Source organism: Geotrypetes seraphini, chromosome 3, assembly GCF_902459505.1.
Source record: "Geotrypetes seraphini chromosome 3, aGeoSer1.1, whole genome shotgun sequence".
Classification (NCBI taxonomy): domain Eukaryota; kingdom Metazoa; phylum Chordata; class Amphibia; order Gymnophiona; family Dermophiidae; genus Geotrypetes; species Geotrypetes seraphini.
The window spans coordinates 108,325,015-108,348,829 of NC_047086.1; the positions used below are offsets into that span (position 1 = coordinate 108,325,015).

The 23,815-nt window shown below is 42.2% G+C and overlaps 1 protein-coding gene across 13 annotated transcripts in view; it reads left to right on the forward strand.

The window, feature by feature from the left end:
- Nucleotides 1-23,815, forward strand: part of KLHL29 (kelch like family member 29) — a 775,329-nt gene that overhangs the window by 505,895 nt on the left and 245,619 nt on the right. For all 13 annotated transcript variants that reach the window (XM_033937815.1, XM_033937829.1, XM_033937828.1 and 10 more), the window contains 2 exons: nt 14,866-15,022; nt 15,743-16,303. In XM_033937815.1, the coding sequence (XP_033793706.1) occupies nt 14,866-15,022; nt 15,743-16,303 (718 nt within the window). The remainder of the gene's footprint in view (nt 1-14,865; nt 15,023-15,742; nt 16,304-23,815) is intronic.

A 23,815-nucleotide genomic window follows, 5' to 3' on the forward strand; every position in this document is an offset into this window, starting at 1 on the left:
AAAGATTGCTCTTCAAAGCCTGCCACTTATGTTGGCTTTTTTTCTTTTTTTTTTTTCTTCTCTTTCTCCTGAGGTAAATTTTACAATTGAAGCAGTAAATGGTATGATTGTGCTGACCTTATTTATGTTATTTCAGTATGGATTCTGGTGGATCTGTACTTAAGGTTACCTGCAGTAGCACTGGGGAAATGTGAGAGGTTAGCAGTAGGTCTTGCTCCTTTAATGGTGCCATAATAGTAAAGCAGAAACAGGTGCCTTGGTGCAACTTTGGCCATTACTTTTACCTACAGAGTTTGTACTGATAAAGCTAAACTATTGAGCCATTTTGCTTTCCTTATTTTTCTATTGTTCTTGAAAAATATGTGCAGAGATTCACACCTTACTGGTTTCTCTCTGTGTAATTTATTTTGCCACAAAACTGTGTGTTTCGAATAATCAAAAATGCTCATGTAGCTCAGTCTTCTGCCCTAACCTTCCTCCTTCCCACCCCCTGTCTACCTCTCCAATCATAGGCAGTGAAATGTTTTTTTGTTTGGGAGACCCAAAAGCTCACCCTAGGTCCACCCAAGCTCTGCCTCAGACCCCGCCCAATAATAATAGTACTAATTGTAATGCCATTTCTTCCATTCATTTTGCATATACAAACAGTATATTTTTATAATCTGTCTTTCCCTCCTTCAAACCCACCTCCAGTATAGCTATTCTTATGTTCTTATCTTTTTAAATTAACCTTTATAAAGTTTATTTCCAGGCATTATTTTATTGAAAGAGTCTGATGTATTACTTTGTTGTTTTTTCTTTAGTCTGTACTGGCAGTGGGAGGGAAATTACTGCCTTAATGAATTCCTAAATCTTGAGGCATGTTTCTCCCTGTTCCATTCAGAAATCCTACCCATTACATAAACACACTCATTAAAGCAGTTCAGCACTAAGCTGGGGATTTGAGATGAATGAGAGGGGAGGCTTTCACTATGTTTTCCACTTAATACCTCTTTGAGACTCTGGCCTCTCATATGCCCTTAATTGGCATTTGGCACCATTGGAAACCTTGCTGATTTGGAATGTGTTGCTCAGATCATCTGGTATACAGAAGCTTCTCCCAACTAGATTGATGAAGGGACAAAGATTAATTTCCGTCCCCTCAGCATCCTCACAGTGAATTTTTCTTCCCTGTCCCCTCACTGTCCCTGCATTTTTCATCCCTATCCACTCACTGTCCCCACAGTCTTAATTCTCTTCCCCACATCTTCCCGCTTAGTGGTGTAGTGAGGGTATCATCCCCCTGCTCCTTACACATCCCCACGCCACACTCATGCCCTTCCTTCCCATCCCGTAGCTTTTTAAATCTTCACCAGCACGTGCAGCTTCTCTGGCCTTCTTCTGCTCACGTTGGCTTTTCCTCTGACGTCACTTCCTGGCCCTGCAACCCAGAAGTGATTTCAGAGGGAGCCAGGCTGGTGTGAGCAGCAGGCTAGAGTAGTTGCTCGCACTGGCAAATATTTTAAAGAGTTATGGGGGCAGGGAAAAAGAGGGCGTGAGCATGGCATGGGGGGGAAGAGAGATGCTGGCGCCCCCACAAAGACAGCATCCAGGGTGGTTCACCCCCTGTCCCTCCGTTCCCTCACTGTTTCCGCTCAAAGCAGAAAGAAGATTTTATACAATTTTATGAGCCTAAGGCTTTTCAAATAAACATTTTGAGCCAGACCCTCACCAAATACAGAACAAGGGGTCACAAATTAAAAACAAAAATTAGTAGACAAAAATTGAACCTGGAGCCCCAAAAAGTTACACTCAGCAAGTAACACTGGAGAAAACCAGAAATGCATTTCCTTTTCAGTTGAACACAAAGACGTCTGCTGTACACATTTCCAAAGCTACTGTATAGTATTTCAGTCAATAAATTCAAAATAAAATGCTTTTTTATTACCTAGAGATTTATTTTTCCATCAAGTCAGTTCCTGTTTCTCTTTTTTTCTGCTTTCCTGTCTTCTGCACACGTTTCTTTCTCTCCTCCACCTCCAGGTGCAACACGTGTCCCTCTCTTACGGTTCATTGTCTCTCTATCTCATTCCCTCCTCTGCTACAAAGGGAGGGGAAAAAGAAAGGGGGCATATCTCTCCCTCTCTCCATTTCTCCCTCTCTCATCCCTTGGCTCACGTACAGCATCTTTTGCCCCTCCCTACCAGCTCCATGCCCAACATTTCTCCTTTTATCAACCCTCTCCAACACCATGCTGCATCTCTTCCTCCCTTCTCTCCACCATTCTTCCCTCTTGTATCCTTTTCCATCCTTTTCCATCTATCAGTTCAGCGGATGGCCACCAGGATGGTCTCGGGGCTCAAAGATCTTCCGTATGAAGTAAGGCTGAATAAATTGCAGCTGTACTCACTTGAAGAATGAAGAGAGAGAGGGGACATGATCGAGACATTTAAATATATCACGGGTCGTATCGAGGTGGAAGAGGATATCTTCCGTCTTATAGGACCTTCTTCCACCAGAGGGCATCCGCTGAAAATCAGGGGAGGGAAATTTCATGGAGACTCCAGAAAGTATTTCTTCACTGAGAGGGTGGTCGATCATTGGAATGAACTCCCACGGCAGGTGATTGAGGCCAACAGCGTGGCAGATTTCAAAAATAAATGGGACATTCATGTGGGATCTCTAATGAGGTGAGGGCAGGGGGTGGTGAGCAAAATCAAACAGAAGGGTCAATGGAGTGGGCAGACTTGATGGGCTTTGGCCCTTTTCTGCCGTCATTTTTCTATGTTTCTATGTTTCTATGTTTCTATCCCATCCTTCCTTCTCCACCACAATATCCAATAGTTCTACCTCCCTCCTCTCCACTACTATCATGTCCAACAATTCTCACTCTTTCTTCCTTTCCCATATGCACCATCTCTCTTTCCCTGCCGCTCCATGCACCTATATCCAACCAGTCTCCCTTTCTTTTCCATGCCCTACTGACAGCATCTGTCTTTCCCTCCCTTCCCACCATTCCACCTGTGCAGCACCTCTCTTTCCCTGCCTTCCCAACCTTAAGCCCATTCAGTATCTGTCCTTCCCACCCTCCAGCCCATGCAGCTTCTGTCCTTCCCTGCCTTCCCACCCCTCCAGCACATGGAGCATCTGTCTTTCCCACTCCCTCCTGAGCCCATGCAGCATCTGTCCTTCCCTGCCTTCCCAACCCCCTCCCAACCTGTTCAGCATCTGTCTTTCCCTGCCTTCCCAACCCCTTCTAAGTCCATGCAGCATCTGTCCTTCCCTGCCTTCCCAACCCCCCAGCCCATGCAGCATATATTCTTTCCTCCCACCCTTCCCAACCCCAGCCCCCTATCATGATCCTGTGACACAGCCTCTCTCTCCAGCTCATGATTCCCTCACCTATCTCCTCCCTGGCTGTTGTAATTTTAAATCTTCGGGCAGCCAGCAGCAGCTATGAGGTGAGCCTGCTGCCATTGGCCTGCCCCAGAAGTCTTCATTCTGCAGCAACTTCCTGTTCCTATTCCTGGCTCTCATGGTTTGAATGTTATTGCAGATCTGCAGATCTAGCCCTAAGTGTGTGCCTGAGACAGTAGAAGGTTAAGTGACACACCTAAGCTCACAAGGCATAAGTATCAAAATACGATTTGCACACTGACATCCGTGGTTCTCAGCCTACTGTTCAAACTACAACGCATACTGAATTGCTTGATTCAGAAGTTATGTAGATGAGTGATCAAGGAGACAGTTTAATCAGCTAAGCATAAGTTTTTTTGTTTGTAATTTATTTATTTCCTTTTTGAAAGAAAGATCCAAGGAGGTATACAGAAAGTATAAAATAGACAAAGGCAATTTAAAATTATAACACAATAAGATATTAATATAACTGCACATTAAATAGTAAAATATATAAGTAGAGCTATGCTTCTTAGTGTCAGCACAGCATACATTACAGCAAAGGGGCAAGCAGAGGTAGAAGTATAGACAAGTAAAGATGAGTAAGTAGGTAACCAACCTGAGGGAAGAAATTGCAATGAAATCAGGAAAGATATTTGCAGCTGATCTCCATTACTGTAGTTCTGCAGTTTGTGCCACTAATTTTAATGTGGTGGGGGGAGGGGGGAGATCAGGGGCAAACCAGCTAATTGCCACATTCTTTAAAGCCTTAGAAAAGTTGCTTTATCATTCTACCAAGAAACCACAGGCATGGTCTTTTTCACATCAGTCTCAGATCAGCAAGACAAGCTAGCTCAGTTGTTCAAGAATGTCCTTTTCTGCCAAGTTCAGTTGCCTTCTTTGAGAGCAAAGCCATTGAACGCAGCACCACTACAGAGAATTGTTATTGTTTAAATTTCTTTCCTGTACAATTCAGGTTTACTGCACAAATTCACATGTAAGTCTACATAGCAAAATGAACTTTATTTTTTAAAGTCATTTATGGGTGAGCTACAATACCAATATACATTTTTTATCTCTGGAGGTGTTAATATTGGATGGTAATGTGCATAGTCTGTCTGGCATTGTACTGTATCTAATAGTCAAAACAGAGAGGGAGTCAAAGTACAAAACAACCAAGAAGCACAAAAAAAGAAGCACCAGAGGTCTTCGAGTTCTGAGCAGTCAAACTTTTTAAATTCTGCTGCATGCCCTTCAAAACCCTAAATGGCAATAGACCATCCTACCTGAACACTCACCTAACTTGGAATAACTCTTCCAGACCAAGGAGAACTCAGACACCTACCCCCCCCCCAATCAAAGGCATTCAGCATAAAAAAAAAATACAACAGACTATTCGCCACGCAAGTAGCAAAACTAGACATCTCCAATTTACTGATTTCAACAACAAACTACCAAACCTTCAGGAGGGAAATAAAAACCAGGTTGTTCAAAAATATGTCAAGACAAACTCCTGAATCGACCAATATCTTCACTCCATCACCAGACTCCAAATGTTCCAACCAATAGCTTCCCTGTAATCTTCTGGAAAATGACCAGAATTTCTTCCTTTTGTAATCCGCCTAGAACCACAAGGTATTGGCGGAATACAAGAAACTAATGTATTGTAACTTCCATTTATTGAAGGACCCGACACGGTCCGTGTTTTGGCATATCCGCCTGCGTCACAGGGGTCATTCAGTATAATCCATACAAAGAACAATGGAAAGACAGCCAAGCAGATAGCACCAAATATTGACTCAGCAGTGCCCAAGGTATGGCAAGAGTGAAGTTGCACCTTCGTATTAACAGCTAATGCAAAATTCAATATCTCTTCTGAGTCAGTCTGTAACGGTGTCAGTAACAATCCCTTTTGGATTAGGGAAAAATAGAGTAGCCACTTTTTATCACGTCTGTTAAAAGAACACCTAATAAAAAAATCTGTGTTCTGACAGAGGGCACAACTTCAAAATCTTTTTTATGTGTTGTTTGCTGCCGTCAAATTGTTGTTTGGAGAGATATAAAATCTTTGAGCATTAACAGAATGCCTGCCATTGACTTTACTGTCATCATGAGGATTTCTGCAGTTGATTTTATAAGGTAGGGAGGGAATACTGTTAGCCAGCCAAGAACAAATTGTTAAAACAACTAGTTCAGTGTTATGATAGAAGTGACACATAACATAACATCGTACTTATAAACCGCATCAATGCGGTGAACATAAGATTAAAAATAACATAACCTAAGGATGATTTAAATTAGTTCGCTAAATATTTTGAAAAAAGATGAGTTTTCACCTTTATCAACTTAGAGCAGGAATCTCTAAGTCCCTCCTTGAGGGCCGCAATCCAGTCGGGTTTTCAGAATTTCCCCAATGAATATGCATTGAAAGCAGTGCATGCACATAGATCTCATGCATATTCATTGGGAAAACCCTGAAAACCCGACTGGATTGCGACCCTCGAGGAGGGACTTTGACACCTCTGACTTAGAGCATTTTCAATAGGATAGTAATGAGTGCCCCTCCCCACCCCCACCCCCAAGAGATCATCTTTACTATGTGGTTTTTGCATAAAGCTATGTCCTGATCCCAGATTACGTGATATGGGTTATCATATTTATATCCAAAATATTTATTTTTAGACCACTTGTTTCATTTGCTATTAATTTGGAATATATTGTTTACAGCATTGACTATTTAAAGCAGAATCATCCATCCTACACAAATAGATGGCATTGTTGACAGGCTGACCAATATAGAATAGATCACACACTAAGGGCTCCTTTTACTAAGGTGCGCTAGCGTTTTTAGCGCACGCAGCAGATTAGCGTGCGCTAAGCCCGCGCTATGCAGCTAGAACTAACGCCAGCTCAATGCTGGCATTAGCGTCTAGTGCATGTGGCATTGTAGCGTGCGTTAATGCCCTGGCGCAGCTTAGTAAAAGGAGCCCTAAGTAAAGTCTGAGCTGCAAGAGACAATTTACCAGGACTGTAAAAGAATTTTCCAGCAGGCTGAGAATCTGTAACAGTTCGGAAAATCCAGCCCTAACGAGCGCAGCATTTAAAGGTTAAGTTCAAAGTTTTCCTTTGACTCACTCTCAGTCCTTTCACACAGTCCTCCTTTGTCCCTAGTTCTGCCGCTTGGCAGTATTCCCTAGGACACAGCAAACCCAATTAACACCTTAAGCTTTCCTTCCTTATTGCTTCGCTCTTAACTGGAGTTTCCAGCTGCAGAATGAACATAGGCAAGCTGCTGCAGTTGGCGTTCTTTAAAATTAAAGAACTCTAACAAAATAGTGAATTAAAAGAACAGAGTGATTCTCTTTGGGTGAAGAGAGAATGTTCAGTGCATTCCCAAAACACTCTGACCCTCATCCCTTGCTATTGGCTCGTATTTAGTAGACCTGTCCATTGTCCACTCTGTGTAAAATGTAGGAGACAGATTTCTCTCTGCTTGTGCCTGTTTGACAGTTGTTATCCTTTTCCCTGCCAAATAATTTGTACTATCAATTATCCATCTGTATAAAGTGTTTACAGCTAATATGTTTGAGAAATATTTCCATACACTGTTTTCAAGATATACTGTGCATATTGTTTTTGGATATCCTGACAACACAAGAACTGCCATACTGGGTCAGAACAAAAGGTCCATCAAGCCTAGTTTCCTGATTCCAGCAGTGGCCAACCCAGGTTACAAGTACATGACAGGATCCCCAAAATTAGATAGATCACTATGGAGCTTATTTTCAAAACATGTGGATGTCTCAAAATGGCCAAATGGACGTCCATGTGCTTGAAACATCCAGATTTAGAATGCCCAAACAGCAAGGGGTTGTGTTCTGGACCAAAATCAGGACATCCAACAGTGATTACCAAACAGGAAGAAATATCCGAATCTAAAAAGGAGTACATCCAGGGTGCAAAAGGTGCTTTGATTAAGCAGCTGACCACTGAAGGGATTAAGACGTGACACCCCCTTAACACCCCCCCATCCCTCCCATAGTTGTTGTTCCCCTCCCTTCCCCCTGAAAGTGAAACTGAAAGGGAATACTATGCTCTGACAACTTCAGATAATAGGGGCATTCTATCAAAGCGGGAAGCACGGTTGAGGAGTGGCCTAGTGGTTAGTGAAGTTTAAATCAAGGGGCCCAGATTCAAATCCCTCTTCATTCTTTTTGTTTTTCTGTGCCTCCTAGATTTTCTACTTTGAAAGTTTAAACAGTTGATTCACATTTATTCATTCCATTCCACAAGATTTTATAGACTTCTTGGCTCTTGCATATCTCCTCTTAGCCCCCTCTTCTCCAAGCTGACGAGCCCTACCCTCTTTAGTGTTTTCTCATAGGAGAGTCATTCCATCCTCATTAATCATATTGATTGCCCTTCTCTATATCTTATGTATTTGAGTTCAACAGCCAGGAGGGCATACAGTTCATAAGAAGGCATTGCACCATGGAGTAATACAGAAGCATAAAGATATTCTTTGTCTCTGTCTCTATTCCTTTTCAAATAATTCCTAATATCTATTTATGGGTTTTTCTTTTCTTGGCTGCTACCACACATTGAGCAATGTATCAGTTACGATGCCTTCTAATGCTGTTTATTCTGGGTTGTCAGTCAAGAACTGGAGGAAACTCCAACTGCTACAAAACACAGCTGCCAAATTGATTTTTACAGGAAAAAAAGAAGTCTGATCAAGTTACCTTTGCTTCTAAAACTTCATTGGCTTCTGGTTTGGACTCGTGTAATGCTTAAGTTACTTTGTTTTGTTTTTAAAATTCTTTCTGGTCTAGCCCTGTTTTTTCAATTCTTCTGGAAAGTGAACTTTCAGTTTAACATATCTTTTGAACTTTCTGTCTTCTAAGAGTATACATAAAAAGAACAGTGGAACGTATGCAGATAACCTTTAAGGGAAAAGAAAGTCAAAGGGGTTGTCCAATTAAAACAAAGTTCAAAATGCTAAATTCGAACCTGTTGCGCCACTGTTGATCAAAACCGGCTATTGTAGTAGAAGATTCAAAAGTGTGATGATTGGTATCAGCTTATGTTTTTCTTATTTCTCTTAATTTCTTTTGATAATGTCTTTCCCGGCTCCTCAATCAGATTCGGCACTTCTCCCATACTTGATGGCCCTTGGTGATTTTTGCTCTGATAACCTTCAAAAACCACTTGTGAGGTGCTGTTGGAGAGGGTCAATGCTTTCTGCCTCTGAGATGATCTTCCTTCATCACATTATCTCTGGCTATGGACAAATGGCTTTCAACTATGCATTTTGTTATAGTTTAATTGCATCTTTAACTATGAATACATTGCTTTAGTGTCATGATTTTCATCCCCCATTTTAGTTTAGTTATTTATTTTTGTATTTATATACAAACATTTTCTCTATCACAATCTATCTATCTAATGTACCTGGGGCAGTGGAGGATTAAGTAACTTGCCCAGGGTCACAAGGAGCAGCGCAGGGTTTGAACTCACAACCTCAGGGTGATGAGGTAGTAGCTCTAACCACTGTGCTTTTTTTTCTCTCTTTCTTTCTCTCTCTCTCCCTCCAACCTCATGTGATGGTGCTTCTTCCTCTCCCCTATCTGCCACCTACCTCCTTGCCGAAACTGAATCTTTGGGCCGATTGGCAACAGCAGCAAGGTGAGCCTGCTGCCATCATCCTGCCCCAGAAGCCACTTCTCTGGAGCATCCCTCCTACAAGGAAACAGGAAGTTACTCCAGAGAGATGGCTTTCAGATAAATGGAAAAAAAAAGAAAGTAAAATGAGCAATTGTTTCAGTAGAAATTAAAGCACTTTAAAGCAATGCAGATTATAAGCACAGACCAAAGCACATTAAAGCACAAGGGCACTTTAAAACATTGGTTCACTTTTCAAGATACTGTAAGTATAAATGAAATTGTTATCTGAATTTATACACTATTCTTCCGGTTCTGTCATCTGAAATGAGCTGTTAGGCTAATGATTTGTAGTAAAGAGTATCTAAAGTCTTTAGTCAGTTTTTAAATAATGAAGTAGAGTTTTTGGATGTATTTCACTGCAGCAATATGAGATTAAATAAAGTAAAATAAAATAAAAATTTAGTGAAAGGTAGGTAGGGTGGGTTTAAGCCAGTGATGTAAACAGGAGCAGTAGAAGAGGAAGTTCTTCATATGAAAACCCAAAGTGGGTATAAAGCTCCATAACCTGACTCAAAATCAAATTTATTAAAGTTGTTATAACAGTCAGAGCCAACATACCCATAGTTCTCAGCAAAATAGGTAAACACACATCCCTTGAGGAAATTGTTGGGCGACATAAAAATTGAACTAATTTGTTTCCAATCTACCACACTAAACTTTTCCCAAACCAGACTGTCACATTATCTCACTGAAACCCTTCAATCTCATCTACCAATGGGATGGCATCAAGGATGTTCCTCGCCTTAGCCTCAAAAAATAAATAAATTAATCTGCTGTAAAAGCAGAGAGAAATTCCTCCCTATTGTTTTACTGTGTCAATTTCCTCACCAAAGAGAACAATTCCCTTGATGTATTTAGTGAATCTTTTAATTTCTTTTGATAATACTCACCCCTTCCTCTAACAAGCCTTACTTTATATTCGGCAAGCTAATGCTAAAAAGTCTTTAACTGTGCCACTCAGCACACTGTAAAATCACAGTTGATAAGAAGATAACAACAACAAAAAAAACCTAGGAGGTTACTTTTTTTTTTGTCTTACTCTATAGAAATATTCCAGGTTTTCTTTTTAATCTAAGATACTCAATGAAAATGAATTATTTATTACTAGCAGCCAAAGTTTAGGTTGTGCTTTAGATTGCAGTTTAGCCCATCTTTAAAATGTTGAAAGAACAATGTTGGTATAAAATGAGTGATTGGTAGAAAATGGTCTGATTTGGAAGCTTCATACTGTTTGGTAATCTTTATAACTATAATGATTAACCTCCTCTCTGTTCAAAGCACAGTGTAATATATTTCCATTTACTGCCTTCTACCCCTAGTATGTTACGTGTTGAGCTCAAAACAGATATCTGACAACAAAGCATATTGAAATTGTTTTCTGTGAAGTCTGCATTACATTAATGTAGCCAAGTTATAGGGCTCCTTTTACTAAGGTGCGCTAGCGTTTTTACCGCACGCAGGAAATTACCGCGCGCTACGCTTCTAGAACCAATGCCAGCTCAGTGCCGGCGCCTACTTTTTAAATGGATTTTTTAATTGGTTTTGAAACGGCAAAATCAATTACGGTGCTGTTTAAACCAATTAAAGTCATTAAAAGTTAGGCAGCAGTAGGGCATCTCCCACCACAAAGCTTATAGCACAGTTTTTAGAATCAGGCCCTTAGAGCATAAACTATTTGTGATGGGGAAAATCACATAATATTGAGAAAAAGGGGATGTGATGGGGAATATCACATAATTTTGAGAAAAAAAAGTGTTAATTTGTTCCCAAAGATACAGATAATTTAAATGTGATATATTCTTTATTGGTAGATTATTTCATAACTGAAAGACTGTTCCAACTAAAGATCTTTTTTTAGGTTAAACTAAGCTCTGGAATTCATTACTGGAAATAGAATACTGGGCTTGATTGACCCTTGGTCCGACCCAGTGTGACAATTTGTATGTTCATATGTTCTTTTGATATCAAAATCGTGGTGGTCCTCTCCCATTTCTTGTTCCATGTAATGTGTCCTCTGTCTATTTGTATTTCATCAATGCTGTTGCTTTATTTTATTTTATTTTTGTCCCCTTGCCATTGATCATTGTTTTATTGCAATCTATTTAACTTAATATAGACAGAATATAAATCTGATTACATATATAAGATAAATACATCGTTATGCTACTTTGTTCATTTACATTCAGTAGTATAGTGAGGGAAGTTGACACCCAGGATGGGCATCAGCCCACTACTCACCCCCACTCCATACCTCTTCAGACCTTGCCAGCAATAAGCAGGCTGTTCTATCCCTGGTTACACCGGTTGCGCCTTCTTTCTGTTGACTGACTAGTTTCGTTGGCGTGAAGGAAGCACTGGAGTGTGAGCTAAGTCATACTGGATGTTTTTGAACTCATTTACATTAAGATATAAAGATCTACTCTATTTTGTTTAGAAGGTCCAAGACTCTTTATGTGTATTCTGTTACTAGTGGTTAGAATTTGATAATAGTTTTTTATCCTGAGAAGTGTTTTCTCCAAATTTGGAGATTTTTTCTTCTCACGTTTTTTCCACTAGTTGGGCCAATGAGAATAATTTAAACTCATTAAAGAAAACAATATGCCCAATATAGAATGAATGCTCCTTAAGGACCTTGAGGCCCTTGTTGTTAACTTCATTATACGATCACTACCACTACTTACAGATTATTGTGGGCATATGAAAATAGTGTTGATTAGAAAAACATCTAGGTCATAAGCCCTTCCTGGTTCCATCCACACCATGCCTATAACACACCCCTTTGAGATTTAGGCAAACTGCAAATGAACAGCATATTGGAATGGTTTGGCAAGAAAAATGTCCCATCTGCAACTTTATGCCACATTTTGGACGCTTTTCTTTTTTTTTAATGAGCCTCATAGTATGATACCAGTTTGGGATCTACAGTGGTACCTTGGATTACAAGCATAATCCGTTCCAGGAGCATGGTCATAATCCAAAACGCTCGTTTATCAAAGCAAAGTTCCCCATAGAAAATAGTGGCAACACCGACGATTCGTTCTAGAACCCGGGGTCTGTACCTGTCGGGTGCCGGGTGTTGCAGCGCCCTCTCCTCCGTCCGTCATCTGAAGAAGAATCCCACATTGACGCTTTGGGGGGGATGCATCTAATGTCCGCCAGCCACCGGAGAACCCCTCAGTGCCGCTTCAGAGGGATGCCTCTTCCATCCGCTGGCCAGCCCTCCACATCGGATGACCCCCGCATGCTGGAGAGCCCCCACCCAAGCCCATGCAGCCAAGCGCTGCCCCACTCGCACGCCACGCATGACACGCACAACGCCGATGATTGACGCTGTGTGCGTCACACGCAACGCACAGGGGGGACGGCACCCAGCCGCTCAGGCCCAGACAGAGGTCCTCCAACCTGCGGAAGGCACCCAACGTGGAAGGCTGGCCGGAAGACAAAAGAGGAATCCCCCAAAGCGGCGCTTCCTGGGCTGTAAGTGCTTGTTTATCGGGGCAGTGTTCGGTTTGCGAGTCAAAAGTTTGCTGAGTGTTTTGCAAGACAAGCAAAACACTCGCAAACCGGGTTACTCGCAAACCGAGGTTCCACTGTACTTTGATGATCTTCTCTTTGTTGCTTATTTATCACAGAAGTTTGTTGTGGTTTTGTGTCTTCCTTTTTACCATCAATAAAAAATGTCATGAAAAAGTAACATGGGCTGGATATGTAAATTTGCAGTGCATAGGGAACATAGAAGCACTCAATACCAGGACAAATGTTGTATTTTAATAAATGATACAGTAAGATTTACATGTAAGATGATGTGTATGTGTGTGTGGAGGGGGGAAGGTAATGGTACTGGTACCCCCAAGGAAAAGAGGGAGAGAAGAGTAGGGGATAGGCAAGAAAGGAAGATATTATGATCAGTGGCTATGAGGAATGATTAGGAGAGAAGTTATGGTTCAACAGGGTGATGGGGAGGGGGATTAGTGCAACATCCAGTCTATAAGAAGCTTGTGTCTTATTATATAGGTCATGATTTTATTGTATTTTATTTTAGCTTGGGATACTGTAAAAGGTATTGGAGCTTGGGGACAAATTTATAGTCTATTTAAAAACTGAATAAGGTATAAATTTTTAAAAATCCCTAAACATTATAAGTAACTGTAATCACACAGAGTGGTAGGTACAGCTCTAAATGTCACAGAATTGGTAATCTTTACAGAACAGCAGGTTGCAATTCCAGCCACCTTACCAGGCAGACTAAATGGGCCATGGTGGTCTTATCTACTGTTCTTTACTACATTACTATGGGTTATGAGTTGATATCTTCCACATTCACCTTGAATTTGTATGCAACTAGTTCAATATTAAATTTACCCATCTTCCTCAACAAACCGACTTGTATCTCCAATATTTTCTTATTTGTGACCCTCTCTGAGAAAATATAACTAAAGTCACAGATCCAAAATGTTGACAATAACTGATTTTCACGTCGTGCGTCCAAATGAAAATTGAGTTAATCGTAATACGTATGCATATTTAACTTGGTTATTTCAGGGTAGGGTTACCAGACATCCATGAAGACTCAGACATGTCCTCTTTTTTAGAGGACTGTCCAGGTACCCAGACGGTTTTTACAAAATGGGGGAGTCTGTCCAAGTTTAGCCAACTTTTACCCCCCACCCCCACCATCCCAGGCCCGGCCACTGTAATGTAATCTTCAGGTAGCTGGCAGCAGCAAGGTGAGCCTGCTGCCAACGGCCTGTCCTGGAAATCACCCTTCAGCATGTCCTGCTTACACGAGAACAGGAAGCACTGCAGAGAGGCAGCTTCCGGGGCAGGCTAGTGACAACAGGCTCATGTCGTTGCCTGGTGCCAGCTGCCCAAAGATTAAATTACAATGGCTGGGCCTGAGGAAGAGGTGGGTAGGGGAGTCGGGAGCCAGAGAGGTCATTGGGGGAAGCAGCATCGGAGGTCAGAGGAGGGAGGGGAAGGGAAGCAGCTGGAGAAACAGCATGGAGGGAGGGAGGGAAGGAGAGAGAGGGCATGAAGAAACAACCTGGAGGGAGGGAGGGGGAATGGAGAATGAGAAGGAAAGGGAGAGGGAGAGCAGGAGAAGCATTATGGAATGGAGAGAGTCCTAGAGAAAAGAGCATGGAGTAGGATGGAAGGGGAGAGACCTAATCAGCAGAAGAGGAAATTGCAAGGAGAGAGAGATACACCCACAGGAGGAGGGAGTATGTAAGGGGAGAGAGAAGCATGCACAGGAGAGGGGGGGTTGGAAGAAGAGAGAGAAGCACCCATGGGGGATTGGAGAAAGAGAGAGGAACAGGGAAGCACTTAAAGGGTACAGAGGATAGGAAGGGGGATCATGGGAATGGGTAGAATGTGGACAGGGTCTTTTGTCCTCCTTTTTGGCTTCCCAATAAGGTAACCCTATTTGGGGACTCATATCACCTTTGGCAGTTTTGGTTCTAGTGGGGTGAATATCACCCAATATCCCATTTTCATAAATATCTGCTGTCTTTAAAGGGGTGTATTTTCATACTCTCAAAAAGTTATTCACAAGCTCTGTAAAGTTTTTTGAGGTGCCTATGAAGTTGAGTCAGTCTGTACTGACAAGTGAAATTCCCATCCTATGTTTAATGTTGAATTGTAACATAGCGCAAGAGAATAATAACAGAATAATAACAGAAAGGAAGTCAAGGAACAGATAGAAATCTTTTGAACAAGCTGTAGACTCACAATTGCTTTGTTTTATTTTGTTTTTCTTTACATTAGCCATCTGGCCCTTCCAAGACTGAAAATCAGACTCGTCAGACTCAAGGGCAGCTTCTTGCAACAAGCGTGAGGTGGGGACAAACACCTATCAATCAGTCTACCCCATGGGACACCGAGGAACCCCCTTCTAAACAAATAAGAGAAAATGAAACCCCAGGTAGCTATCAAAAGTGATTATATTATAATCCTGTAATGGAAAGTAATATAAAACAGGAATATTTTCTCTGGTATCTACCCTTCCTTGATGTGACTTTTTATCTTAATGCCATAAGTTCTCTCACCCTGATTTTCCCCTCTTTCTTCTTTCATTCTATAACCATTCCCAGTTCTCCAGGGATTCTGATATATTATGTCTGCAGATTCATTAGAGAATTGTTTTTCCAGATATGTCAGTGTCACAGTGAAAATGTACTGTAAACTTTTTCATATGTTCAGAGCTACCTGAAATGGTTCCCAGCTTCAGGGTGTACACAGTTGCAGTCCTTCAGTAGTGAATGGCACATTGTTGAATCACTAGGAAAAGGAGACTTATATACTGCCTTTTGGTGGCTTTGGCATTCAAAGCTGACATTGTGCTATATACACTGTATACTTGCTGTCAGGGAGCTATGTAAGCACAGGAAAAAGAGGCTAATTCTCATGCAAGTGGATTTAAGCTGCATAACACACCAAGCTTGTGCTATTGTAAACAGATGTTAATCTGTTTTAACAGCTGCTTGTATTTCTGCCACCTATCAAATTGTTTGGAACCTTCCCAAAGCCACCTCTGTCTCATTTGCGCAAATAAAAAGGCATTGGTGCCTGTAAAAAAATATTTTTGCAACTGCTATTAGATGCAGTTGTTAATTATTCCTATTATTTTTCTGTTCTATTCTAGGTGCATCTGCATGGGCCACAACTGTCTCGGCAAGTGGCCCGCCGCCGCTTATTACCCATTCATATGGAATGGCTCAGCCTCCGACCTACAGCCAAGCAGTCAGCGTTCAGGCTCCTGTTATTGGAGTGACACCCGCTATCCCCCCTCATGTTGCACCACAACTTCCACTAATGACAGCTCATTACCAGCTTCAACACCAGCAGCAGCAGCAGCAACAGGCCACACAGCCTCTCGGCAACATGGTTGTGAACCTGCAAAGTCAGCCTATGTACAGAAACAGCCAGCCAATTGTCATGTCTTCTGTTTCGGGGATTGGCCAAGTGCCCCATCCTGGTCATACTGCGGTAGGGAACGGTCATTTGACATGCCCTATTCTGCCACCTCCACCACCTGCACTGCCTTCAGCCGCTTTGCCTAATAGTGTTCCCGCTACCAATGGGCAGGCTGCTCTCCAGCTTCCACCCAACCAGTCAGTCAGTCAGGACACCACAAACAGTGTACAAATGTTACGGACTATTGGTATGGGAAAGTACGAATTTACAGATCCGTGGCATCCAAAAGGTAGGTCATAAATGTTTTGTCTTACCTTTACATTTTGAACCATAGCCCGTAGGGATATGATGTTAGTGTGTGGTATACCCAAAAGACTGTTGGTAACGGACTTCTACCTGCACTTTGGAATCAGTATCCATTCCATATGCCCTGCAGATGCATTTATAAATTAATTGTGGAAAAAGCAGACTTTCTGACTGTTAAATTGACTCTTGCAACATAACAGAGGCGTTCCTATTTCCATCTATCGTAACCATCATCTTATTTTTTATACATATTTAACTGTAAGCATTTGCCAAGCATTCCGTAATTTTACAGGCTGCGTTTTGTTTTTTATTTCCATCCTAAATTATGCTTGAGACCTAATGCTTCATGGCAGCTGACATTCTGTAATTAGTGTCCTAACTACAGTTGGTATGGTAAAAGCAGCGAGTCGTGCTTTAATATAGATACAAATATCTATAGATATAGATATAGATAGATAAAAACAGCTCACAAACTAAGGGTCTGTTTATTAAGCTATGTTAAGTGCTAACCTGTGCTTAACATAGTAAAAATGGCCTAACACAGGATGTGCCAAAGTATTCTGCCATTTGCACATGCTAAGCACACATGAAAGTGCTATTCAGCTAGCATGCTAACTGAATAATGCTGATTTAACGCAGGAGCCAGACGCACCTCCTAAATAGGAAGCGGTAAGTGCATCTGCATTAATTTTGGGTAAAATGGTTGTGCACTAATGCTAACATTAGTCTATAGCCAGAAATTCAGCAAATAGAAAAATGCCTCCTTTAAGGCCATGCTTGAAATGGGCTTAGCACAGCGGGGAAGTCCTGCGTTAGGGTGTGCTAATCCCATTTACTGGCACACCAAGGGGCTCCTAAGCAATAATTTGTAAAAGTTTGATTTTATTTTTTCTGCTTGGTTTTTCTAGGTATAATTCACAGATTTAATAGCCAGGATATAAAAAAAATGTAATGTTCAAAATGTGTTAACAGAAAAGAAGGGGGCTGAATAAGATACACCAACTAAAAAAAAAAGGTTGGTGGTGATACTTTAAAAGTTCTTGCATAAACACTGTGGAATTAAATATGGGTCATTTAAAAAAAAATCTCCCCAGAAAGCTTACATCTTTATATTCAATTGATTTCACACTTTCTGAATAATACACAGCTTGCTATGGGTTTTTTTTTTTAACTTATCAAGCATTATAATCAGATGCACTACAGAAAACCTCAAGATTCATCTCATTAAATTGCTGAGAGTGTCTATTTTGTTGTCTGACTTGCCAGTCCAGCCTTATTCCATAGTTTGAGTAATTGCTGAACGATAACCCAAAGTGAAAAAAAATGGGTCTTGCCTGTCACAATGATGGGTATGCTGATATTTTTAGAGTTCATTAGAGAACTGATTTGAAATTTCACATTTTGTTTCCCTTAATTATAATGTGTTCCATTTGACTGGGTTTTTATCCCTGTAGGACTAAACTTGAATCCATTTGGTGAAAAAAGTTACATATCCTTAATTGGCTACTTGTTTTTTGGATTTTTTTCATGTACTGAAAAAAAAGTGTTTTGAAATGCTGTTTGGTTTGCAATGGGTCATGCGATCTTCTAGAATATTCTTTTAACCAATTTGAGTAAACCAGTACTGTTTGACAAGCAATTTTTTGGAAGCATTCAGTTTTCATGAGTATGCATAACAATTGCTATTGAGTTATATTTCTCTAACAAGTAGGTATGGGACTGCATACAATTTATAACTTCAAACTGTGTTGGCAAAGACAATATAGAGGATTTTCTTCGTGCTTACTAAGAACACTTTCTGTACATAGATAGTGGTTTTCTGTGGGCCACTGCAGTTCAGGTTTTGGCAAGGGGGGGTCATTTTTTGTCACTGAAGGAAGATGTACTTCTCTCATTAAAGCAGCATCCTAATTAGGGATTTTTAAAGGGTTTTTTTGCTGCTGCTGTTCACAATCACTGTGAACCCAGGTTTGATGCTATAGTTAGAAAATTTTCCTTCAGTGGAGTATTTTGTAATCTCTTGCATGTATGTGGCCTGTTAAAATTCCAACCTGTATAAAAGTACATGCCATAATATAATGGGTACAGGATAGTTAAGTGGTTGGCAGAGTTCACAAGTAAACGCATTGTTAAAATAGGCTGATTTGCATTTGTACTTTAATACGCTAGGCATGGGCATTTATATCTGCTGTAGAGTATACCTGCACCTGTGATGTGGGCACAATTCCTATTGCTTATTCTACTGTAGTATTTAAAAAAATGTAGTTTACTAACCCCCAGACTCTCTAACCGGCGCCCATCTTAAAAACTGCCACCAATCACATGTCAATCATGACAGCGCTGGTTAGAGAATCACGCCTGATTCACGCAAAGATAGGTAGCTGAAATGTAGGCTGAAAAACCCTGGCCTACATTTCAGCCGCCTATCTTTGCTCAGGGATCTTGAAACTTGCCATCAGCTGATTGTGGCAGGGGAATTTCCTTAGACACCTGGGCCAATCGGGGCCTTAGGCTCCTTCCCGATGCACCCTGGGATGCATTGGGAGGGGCTTAAGACTCTGATTTGTCCAGTCACCAAAAGCCCTTCCCATATGAGGGGCCTTAGGCACCTGGGCCAATCAGGGTCTTAGGCCCTTTCCCGGTGCACCCTGGAATGTATTGGGAGGGACCCATAACTCTGATTGGCCTAGGCACCTAAGGCCTCGTAGTAGGGGTCTTAGGCATCTGGGTCAATCAGTGCCTGAGACCCTTCCTAATGCATTCCAGGATGCACTGGGAAGGGAAAGACTCACCATTATGAAGACGCGGGCCTGCCAGCAAAAGGGAATGGGCATCCCTCTTGCCACCATTCAAAATATGGTTGGTGTGGAAGCGTCATTCAGGTAAGAGGGAGTGAGCAACTGTCCTGCTTATTTCAAGTGGGGGAGGGGTTGGGGGTGCTCTTAGGCAGGATGGACATCCCTCCTACCAAGTTTGGGTGCTGGGTGCTGTCATCCCTCCTGCTGATTGGGGGAGGGGGGTCTTCAGTCCACTGCAGCTGACTGAGCTGATTGCAGCAGGGTAATTTCCCCCAATCAGCTGAGCCAGCAGAACTACCTGAAGCCATGGTTTCGGGGAGTCCTGTCTGTTCAGCTGATTGGGGATTCCCTTGCAGCGATCAGGTGATGACAGCTACAGTCTAGTTTCAGGATTACCCGGCAAAGATAGGCAGCTGAAATGTAGGCCAGGGTTTTCCAGGCCTACATTTCAGTCGCCTGTCTTTGCGTGAATTGTGCCTATGTAGCTGCTTTAGGCCACCTAATGCCACTTCCACTGCTGGTCACGTCTTCTTTGGTGTTCTATGGCCTAAAGCAATTACATAGGTGTGATTCTGGTGCCTTGTATATAGGTATCAGTAGGCATTTCATTCTTGCCATTTTTAACGGTGTTTTTTAATTAACTTAGGCACTAGTTTTAGAATTTCCCCCTAAATCCCTTTCTTCATTGTAGATCTGAAAAAATTAAATTGTACACAATACACACAAACACGACAAAATTTGAAAAAGTTACATGTGCTCTAAAAACATCAGTTTTTGCTATAAGGTAATAATCTGCTTTCAAAAAGTTTTAGTATCAAAATCCTTTATCTGTATGGCAGCATTTTTTTCAAATATATCTGTGGCAGCAATTAACTCTCCAATGTCGACCACGAACTTCATGGGAATTAGCTCAATGATTTGATTACTGATAGTAATATATTTGAAATAAAATGTGTGACTAGTGCCTGAATTAAAGACTGTGTTTAACGATTACAGATTATGCATGTTTTTATAGTAATAATGCTGCCATACAAATGAGGACCTTTGCTAGTAAAATGTTTTGAATGCAGACTATTTGACCACTAATATTTTGTACATGTAATTTTTCCAAATTTTTATCATGTTTATGTTGTGATGTACTGTTTTATTTTTCTGGGGTTATTCAGAACACGGCTGCCAAATTAATTTTCAGTAAGAGTAGATACGATCATGTTACTCCATTACTGAGGGCATTGCATTGGTTCCCGGTATACTGGAGGGTTCAATTGTATTCAAAAGTTTATATGGGATATTTTCCCCATTACTTACTCTTTCTTTCTTTTAATTCCCAACAACCCCTTTCTACTAGAGGAATATATAAATTTAAATTAGTATTCCCTTCCATTAGGGGTATTCAAACTTTAAGGTAGGCTTTTACACTCTATGGCATTTGCCTTGGTAAAAATCTAGAATGACCTCCCCTCAGATATTAGACTCCTCTCGTCTTTGATATGTTTTAGAAAAACTATGAAGGCGTATTTGTTTGAGAAATTTTTAACTGACGAATAAGGGATTGTAATAGATAAACTTTCTGTCCAATTATTGTTTTCCTTTGCCCTCTTGGGTTAATTTTGTGAACCGGATCGAGTCCCTTTTGGGAATGACCGGAATATAAGATTAAGCATTGGATTGGAATGAAGAGAAAAAGAGAAAGATGTCATTAAAAAAAAAGTATACAAGAGTTATTTATTTGGACGTTTAATTTTATTTTTTAGTTTCATTTAACCTCTCCCCCCCTCCTTTTACAAAACGGCGTTAAAACCACACTATGGTTTTGCAAAAGGGGGGATTATTGTTTTTAAAAGACATATACTGTAGATGCCTTATGGATGCATCTAAAAGGGGGCTTCTACATGTGTAGATTGTCTACTAATGCAAGTAGCAGTCTTTAAAATCTGGACATGGTGCAGATCATCACATGTAAATAGCATCTTACTAAGGAGAGCATGGTTAGGGCATGGAGAAGAATTATTTTAGGTAGATCTAAAATATTAAAGCATAACCCTGTTTTCAAGGGGGAAAGCACATTGATATATAAAATATTCCAGACACCTATTTCATGGTAAACATAAGTGCCTTCCTGAAGGTGTAGATATAAAGAACAGCCCCCTCCCCCCCCCATTCCCATCACCTGCCAGCATCTCTCATGACATCATTTACCCCAACTGATATCCAAATTACAGCCCCCTGAAGTTGCACTCTCCCAGCAGACATCCCCACCCATAATCCCTCTCCCCTGGTTCTTAACAGTCCCTGCTAGTCTAGTGGGAGCAGGGGCAATCCTAGTTACACCTCTTGTGAGTCCAAAATGACATCTGAGACCTTCTAATGATAGTGTAACAGTACTATAACTAGGATTCAAGCTGCCAAATAAGGGAAAATGTCTGGATGTTGTCAAGTTCTTACTTGGCAGCCTGGCCCTTAGCAATAGAACAAATTGTGATCATTCCTACTCCCACTAGACTATCAGGGACCACAGTAAGAGCTTGGTAATGAGAATTAGGGAATGGAAGGATCTGCCAAGAGTGAGATCACTTTCTGGAGTGGACTGTGATGTCGGGGCTGGATGGGGCCAAGGTGTTGGGAGCAGGATTGAATTTCAGAGTATGATAGGAGGTCAAGAGTGGAATTGGATATGAAGGGGATATTTCCATTGCATGAACTTGATGTACTGCATTTAGGCCCTGATTCTGCATAACATGTCTAAAGTTAGTTGCTGTTTAGGTGCTTATGTTAGGCGCCCTTTATAGAATCACGCTCAGCTGATTTCAGCACTGTTTAGATATCTAACTTTATAGTCGTCCTTTAGAGAATCAGGTTTTAGGTGAGATTTAGACATCCAAACAATGTTCTTAATGTTATAATATTTTATTATTATGTTATTAGAATGTTCAAAGAGTGCCCAAGTTCCGTACATAGAACTCGTATCTATTTGAAGCCCAAACTAAGCTCTAAAGTAGACCTGGTTTTCATTCACCTACAATATGTGCATCTTCTGGACACCCTAGGTTGCTCAGTGTTATGTAAATGAATCAAAGGATGCCCAAATTGAGTCATTGCCCAAACCACGCCCATTTCATGCCCATGCCTATTGAATTAGGCGTGAGTTTTAAACATAGGCGTCCATGAAATTGTTACTGCATCTACAAAGTGGTATCTACATCCTTTGGATGCCTAAGTGCCAATTATCGCTTGTTAAGACCCTTAATTGGCTCATTAGCTATTTAGATAAGATACCTAAAGCACGCCTAACTGTAGGCATGACTTGGGTGCCCTTTATAGAATTGGGGCCTTAGGGCCTGATTCTCTAAAAGTGCGTCCCGATTTTAGGCAGCTGTAGGCGTCCTACAGCTGTCTAATCAGCCAATCGGGATGCACGTTTTTTTAAAAAAATGCTCCCCAGGCAGGCCGCCTATATTGAAAGCGAGGCCCGCAAGACACCTAGGCCCTGATTCTGAATAGGACGCCCGGGAGAGGCGTCCTATTCAGAATCGGCCTAAACTAAACCCCGATTCTGTAACTGGCATCCATGTTACAGACGCGGGTTAGAGAAACGGGTTAGATTAGACACGGCACGCTACACTTATCACGGCAAGGGATCTCTCTGCCGCTATAAGTATAGCGGGCCGCGGCCCCCTGACCAGGAGGGTGCCCAAACCCTCTGCCCAAAGACGCACCCCCCCCACTACCGACCGCCCCCCCGAAATTACCGATCTCCCCCCCCCCACGACAATATCGATAGCTGGCAGGAGGGTGCCCAATCCCTCCTGCCCGAAGACGCACCCCCCCCCGGCGCTAACCCCCCCCAAACCTCCACTCCACCAAACCTGTTCTTAGAAGGGTCTTGCACGTCTTGAGCCGGCAGGCACGCCTCGTCGAAATGAAGCGGGCCCGCCCCTTCCCGGCCCATCCCGCCGAAGCCTAAGGCCTAATTGGCCCAGGCTCTAGAAGCCTGGACCAATCAGGCCTTAGGCATAGCGGGTCCGCCCATCCCCACTAAGTCTAAGGTCTGATTGGCCAATCAGGCCTTAGATTAAGTGGGGATGGGCGGACCCGCTATGCCTAAGGCCTGATTGGTCCAGGCTTCTAGAGCCTGGGCCAATCAGGCCTTAGGCTTCGGCGGGATGGGCCGGGAAGGGGCGGGCCCGCTTCATTTCGACGAGGCGTGCCTGCCGGCTCAAGACGTGCAAGACCCTAATAAGAACAGGTTTGGTGGAGTGGAGGTTTGGGGGGGGTTAGCGCCGGGGGGGGGTGCGTCTTCGGGCAGGAGGGATTGGGCACCCTCCTGCCAGCTATCGATATTGTCGGGGGGGGGAGATCGGTAATTTTGGGGGGGCGGTCGGTAGTGGGGGGGGGTGCGTCTTCGGGCAGAGGGTTTGGGCACCGTCCTGCCAGCTATCGATATTGTCGGGGGGGAGATCGGTAATGTCAGGGGGGGGCAGTCGGTAGTGTCGGGGAGGGTGCGTCTTCGGGCAGAGGGTTTGGGCACCCTCCTGGTCAGGGGGCCGCGGCCCGCTATAATAGCGGCAGAGAGATCCCTTGTCGCGATAAGTATAGCAGCCGCGTCTACTTACAATGTAGGCCAGCATTTTGCTAGCCTACATTTTAAGCTTCTCCTCTACTAGGGAGACGCGTAGGGCCGCCTAGGTTCAGCCTAA